The 6,000-nt window shown below is 45.5% G+C and overlaps 1 protein-coding gene across 13 annotated transcripts in view; it reads right to left on the bottom strand.

Annotated features, from left to right (window-relative positions):
* Positions 1-3,803: 3,803 nt before the first annotated feature.
* The window catches only part of ARVCF (ARVCF delta catenin family member), a 452,118-nt gene continuing 449,921 nt past the window's right edge, over positions 3,804-6,000 (bottom strand). For all 13 annotated transcript variants that reach the window (XM_033135996.1, XM_033136004.1, XM_033135999.1 and 10 more), the window contains one exon: positions 3,804-4,323. Coding sequence is in view for 1 of the 13 variants with exons in the window: in XM_033136004.1 (XP_032991895.1) it covers positions 4,318-4,323 (6 nt within the window). In the remaining 12 variants the exon portion in view is untranslated. The remainder of the gene's footprint in view (positions 4,324-6,000) is intronic.

Here is a 6,000-nt window from a genome sequence, read left to right as displayed (position 1 = left end):
GTGGGGAACCTTTGGCCTTCCGGATGTTGCTGAACTACAACTCCCACAATCCCTGGCCATTGGCCTTGCTTGCAAGGGGCGAGGGGAGTTGTAGTTCAGCAATATCTGGAAGCCCAAAGGTTCCCCACACTGATGTTTTGGATCTGGTTTAGGTAGGGTTCCCATATTTCAAAAATTCCTGACACCCGTTGAGCTTTATTTTTAGGAAGACCCCTAAATTGTCGAGCTGTTGTCCTCCCCGGGTTTTCCCTGACACCATTTTTACACCCGATAACCAGGACATGTCAGGAATTTTCATGACAAATGGCAAGCCTAAGTTTATGATACTTGAGAGCACCATCTCAACATGTTTCAAATGAGTCGTATGGCTTGCAGTTTGACTCAAGGGAATCCTGAAACTGCCAGAATGGTCTTTGGGTTGGAGAATGCCTTTTGGAGAGGGGCCCTAACTCACGGGTAGAACACATGTGTTGAAAGCTGAAAGTTCCAAGATTGATCCCTAGCACCTCCAGCTTGGCTAGCAGGACCAAGAAGCATCCCAGCCTGAAACCCTGGAGAGCCACTGACAACAAGATTCAACAAAACAGTTGACTGAGCATTCTTACCACCCTTGAAAAAGCGCCAATCCCTTGCCAGCATTTTAATCTGAGAATCTCCACTGCACTGCCTTGTCCCTAGTAGAAGGGGATGGTGGCAGCTTGCAGGTTTGAGACTACCGCTGGCCACAAACTGAGCTATGCTCAAATTGATCCTACCTGCGATCATTGAGTGAACGCCCCCTGCTCGAATATTCACAAGACAATTCAGGGACAGGCTGACCATTGGTCTGATTCTGTATAAGCAGTTTATCAAAAATTAATCCTCCAAGTGCCTTGCAGAAGCGAAACTCTCCAGAGCCCTTGAGAAGGATTAAATGCCTAAGCAGGGTACACACACACACACACACACACACACCCTGAACAGAGCCGAATGTTGCAGCCAAAATCAATTACGCAGATTAAGGATGCAAATATTTGCATTTATTGTGGTTTTGCATTCCATAGGTAGCAGGTCCAATGAGCGACCATGACTGAGCAGAAGAACGAAGCTTTCCCTCTGGCTAATGAAAACTTAGTAGCTCTGCTCCCCCCCCCCCTAATTTCACCCACTGAGCACCTAGCCCTGGGAAAGTTTGCAGTGTACATGTGCCAATTGCTTGCTTCCGCATTCCAGGCGTCCCTGTTGCCGGCCACCTTCCCCTTCCCCTCCCTGCCATTTCTTCCTGCCTATATTAACCTGCCAGTGGAAATTAGACCTTCGGATTATGGATCTCTCTGCCTCAAAATATTTGAAGAGGCATAGCTTAGTGGTAGAACATCTGCTTTGCATGCAGAAGGCCCCAGATTCATTCTCCAGCAACTCCAGGTAGGGCTAGGAGGGGGCTCCTTCTCTGAAACCTCAGAGAGCTGCTGCCTGTCAGTGTCGACAGTACTGAGCTGGATGGACCAGTGGGTCTGACTCAGTATAAAGCAGTTTCCTATGTTCCTGGAAGGCTCAAGAGATCTTTGGGGCGGTCAGCAGGAAAAGGGCAGACGCGTGAACAAATGGGGGAGATTTACACCCCCATGCCACCCACCCAAGTAGCAATTTGACTCCCATTTCTTTTGGTAAATAAAAGGCAGGTCCAGAACATAGAATGAAGCCAGGGTGATCGAGACGATTCGCTTGCAGGGGGGGGGGTGTCTAATAAAACTACAGAGCAGCAGACTCGATTAGTTACAACTTGCAGACGAGCTTTTCTTTTCTTTTAAAAAAACACAAAACAAAACAAAAAAACCCTTGTATACAAAAAAAAAAAGGAATTACATACAATTCGTATATAGATGATATAAAAATGTACAGCCCGGTTAAAAGGGTCTTCACTTATCAAGAGTAGAAGTATGAAAAGAGCACCATTGTTAGAAGCAAGAAAAGATATTGAACCTGTTCCACCCTTCACTGTTTAGATCACGGAGGCAAAGAGGTCTCCAGTTAGAATCCAAAGTAGATCCACCTGTCATGTGTTCTTTGGCCAGTAAAGAGATCTTTGGCCAGCATGGGCCTCCCTCCTGGAGGTCACTGGCGCCATGTGCCTCTGCTTCCATAAAGAGACTCAGAGGTAACCCCAGTTATGTGACTGTGATGGGTTAGGGGGCAAGAGACTGGGGGCAGAGAGGGGCAGGTACATGGCCAAATAGCTTCTGACACCAGTCTTTTCCCTGAATTGTTTCAAAATGCTTTCCTGCTACAAATGTCACACGGTTTTGGCAACCTATTTTCTGCACAATATATAGATAGAGATATATATTTATATATGTAATTCATGTCAAATTTTATTTTCTTTATATTCCAGAAGATACAAAGCTATTGATGCTTGCTTTTTCTTTGTTTCTTTCTTTTTTATGGATTTTTATTATTATTACTACTACTATTATTATTATTTTTTTACAAAAAGTTAGATGTTTAACTAATACAGCATTTTTTATTATTTTATTCTCTCCCCACCCCACCCCACCCCACCCCCACCTTCATTTTAAATTACAAAGGAAACAGTAGGACCGCCCCCCGCCCGCCCCCCGCCCCGAATTTGCTGGATTATTACTTTTTTAAAAAACAAAAAGTGCTTTCCAATCACATCATTTAAGTGAATATGGCAACCAACTAATTTTAGCGACAAGGGAGAGAGAGAGAGAAAGAAGGCAGGAGTAAGTGGAATTGAAGATTCGGACTGCAATCCTATGCCTGACTTCTGAGGAGTAAGACACATTGACCTTAATGGGATTTACTTTTCAGGGGCGTGCATAGCATTGCACGGTTAAAGGTTCTGCTTCCGTTTTTCTCTCTACAACAGAACAAACCTGAAAGAAATTAATGTGGTTAAAGCACAAAGCATCATTGTACACAATGCACGGGACTAGGGATATGGTTATATGCACCACTGGCAAACATCTCGCCAAAGACCCATAACAACAGAGATCCTAGATAATAAGGCTTTGCACATAAATAGGATGTCGTCATTCCTCGAGTGTACAACCCTAATTAATTACAAACTAATGTATCCACACATGGGTGGCTCGAAACGTATTATAGTTCCCTTTGGAGCACTCTTGTTAATAGCGTAGCCAAAATCATACATGAGATCCAGCAGTGGGTGGCGATTATTTAACATTTTTTACCAGCAAAAAAGAGAACAGACATATGAAGTTTATAATGCATTTTGAAACATCTTCCTTGCAAGGAAGATCCCACTTTTTCCAAAAGTTTTAAATACTATGGGGGGGGGGAGGGTGCAATGCTGACAACCATGTTGCCGTCAACTCAACATCAGCAGGCTGAAAATTTAAGAAGCACTCATTAGCAACGACAAAAAGTCAAACGTGTCTGTGTGGTCAGGGGATATCGTATCACTTCTTTTTTTTCCCTGAAGGAGGACAGCAAAACCTTGAATGAATCGTTTATATGTTTGGAAATTATAAACAGAGCCATTACAGAAGTCAAAAGGCAGATGAATGGAGCACTAATGATAATATAGGCAGCACAGTGTGATATCATTTACTTCAAGAGCAAAGTATACAGCCCACGTCAATTTCAGCCTCCATCTTTCCAAGCCAGTCCACCAAGATATTTCCCCAACTCTTTCTCTCCTTTCGTCAAAATCCATCCATCCAACTCAACTCCACAATTCTGCATTTCCACTGGATCAAAGAATAAAAACCTCAACAACAGGCCACAATTTTTTTTTTAAAAAATCACAGTTCAAAAAGAAAGGAAAAAGTGCTAAGTTGTTTTTATGACTATACCTAAGATATACTCCGAATATTCTGCACTTTTTCTTCCCACATGTGAATTCTTTCTCTTTTTTAAAAACTTCTCATTCTTCTTCTCCTTACCCATCTCATGACCTTCAACTCGTAACTTGGCACCATCCACATAGAAGAGTCAGCTAAGAACCAAACCTGTCCGACATAAGCTTGGAGGAACTGTTTTGCGCCTTTCTGTGCGGAAGTTTGAAAGGGCAGGGAGATTTGTTGGGCGGGAATGTGATTGGTTCTTAAAAAGCAGAACGGTCCCTGCTGTAAGGCATGCTGCTCTGGGATTGGCTGATGGTCCGTCGCCCTGTCCCTGCCCCATAGAGAATCTGCAGCCTGGTTGGTTGGTTCCACCGACGCAAGCGCCAAGGCTTTTCCATATCTGAATGGCAGTGATGGTTAATTAATGAGATCCTGTTTGTTGAGTCGTCTTCTTCTTTTTTAGTTGAGGAAAAATAATAATAACAATAACAAAACAAGCGGCAGGACTTTAGCCCTAAAAAAAAGAAAAGCAAGAGTTAATTAATAGGGGTAATGGGGCACGGAGGCGCCACGAACTCCAAATAGGTTTTGTTCTAAGAGCAGCTGAAATTAAGGATGCCTTGAAAATTGAAACAAGGTATAGTCAAACCTCGGTTCTCAAACGCCTCCATAGTCAAACGTTTCAACTCCCGAACGCCGAAAACCCAGAAGTAACTGTTCCGGTTTTCGAATGATTTTCAGAAGCCAAATGTGCTATGCGGCTTCCATCTTGAGTTTCCCAATTGTATCAAGGCTTCTGCTTTCAGTTTTCGGTTGTCGAACGTTTCGGACGTCGAACGGTCTTCCGTAATGGATTACGTTTGACAACTGAGGTTTGACTGCATTGGCACAGGGGCTTCTCCCCGGGGGAAGTGCTTGCTGCCACCTCTCTTTCAAGTTTTTTTGGGGGTGTGTGTGTGCGTGTGCTCAGCGTCAGGGCCAGCCCATGCAAGAGGCAAGGTGAGAAAAACGCTTCGGGCGGCAGAATCCACAAGGGCAGCAGATCTGGCCTCTAAGGAACACATCTGCTGCTGCAGCAGCGGTAGCTGTGGTGCACTCCTTGGAGGCTGGATCTGCCACCAAGAATCTACCAAGGGGTGTGTGTGTGTGGCAGGTCTGCCACGTGGATCTGCCACCCCCACCCCAACCCACCACGCCATGCCGCCTCTACATTGGCCTCTTGATGAAGAGGAGGCGCTGCTGGTCTCCTCCCCACCCATAGGGAGGAAATGGCAGGGGCTTCCCTCTGGGGTCTCCTGGGCTCTGCACCCACATAGCATTATTCAGAGCGGGCCCCTTTTACTCCTGCGACGACCTTTGATTCCCATTTCAATCGTTGGGTAAGGTAGATATGACTCCCACCCCTGTTCCCAATGCAGATCTTGACACTGCCCTTGTTCCTGGTGTAGATCTTCACTCACACGTCCTTCCTTGGTGGGGCGGGGGGGCGCATATGCCATTTTGTGGTTCGCCTCAGGTAGCAAAATGCCTTGGGCCAGTCCTGAGTCAGGGTAGGGAATCTGTGACAGAGGAGATGGTGGGAACTAGAGGGGCTTTTTCTTTGGCGATCTTGACTGGGAAACTTGAAACGTCTCCGCTCCTATTGAGGTGAATAGGAAGGAGGCCACCCAACCCTAACTGGAGGGTAACGAATTATTCTAAAGGAACAGAAGAGAGGAAGGATTAGGGAAAACTCTGCCCCAGGGTAATCTACATGGTTGGAGGAGAACTGCATAGAGCAGCCCCTCTGCAAAAATCCTTAAATAATCCCGGCTATAACACACTTTGGGGTTCGAAACAGGTCCTTGCTTTAGAACAAAGGTTGCCAACACGGTGCCCTCCAGTTGTTCTAAGTCCCACCAGCCTCAACCAGCATGGCCAGCAGTCAGGGAAGATGGGGGGCTGCAGACCAGCAACGTCTGGAAGGAACCATGCAGACCGCCCCTCCCTTTAGAGAATGAACGAGGCAAGGGGGATAAATGAAAGTAACATTAATAATATTTAGCATTTAAGTAGTGCTTTAATGCAGCGTTCAAAGCACGGCACACCCATTCACTCGCTGTGATCTACACTGCAACCCTGTAATCTTTTTTCCCTTTTACTTTACAACCCAGTAAAGTGGTCAGAAAGAGTGGCGGGATTCAAACAAGGG

This window comes from Lacerta agilis, chromosome 17, assembly GCF_009819535.1.
Source record: "Lacerta agilis isolate rLacAgi1 chromosome 17, rLacAgi1.pri, whole genome shotgun sequence".
NCBI classification, from domain to species: domain Eukaryota; kingdom Metazoa; phylum Chordata; class Lepidosauria; order Squamata; family Lacertidae; genus Lacerta; species Lacerta agilis.
The sequence above is the reverse complement of the archived record's forward strand: the minus strand, read 5'-3'. Positions and strand labels throughout refer to the sequence as shown.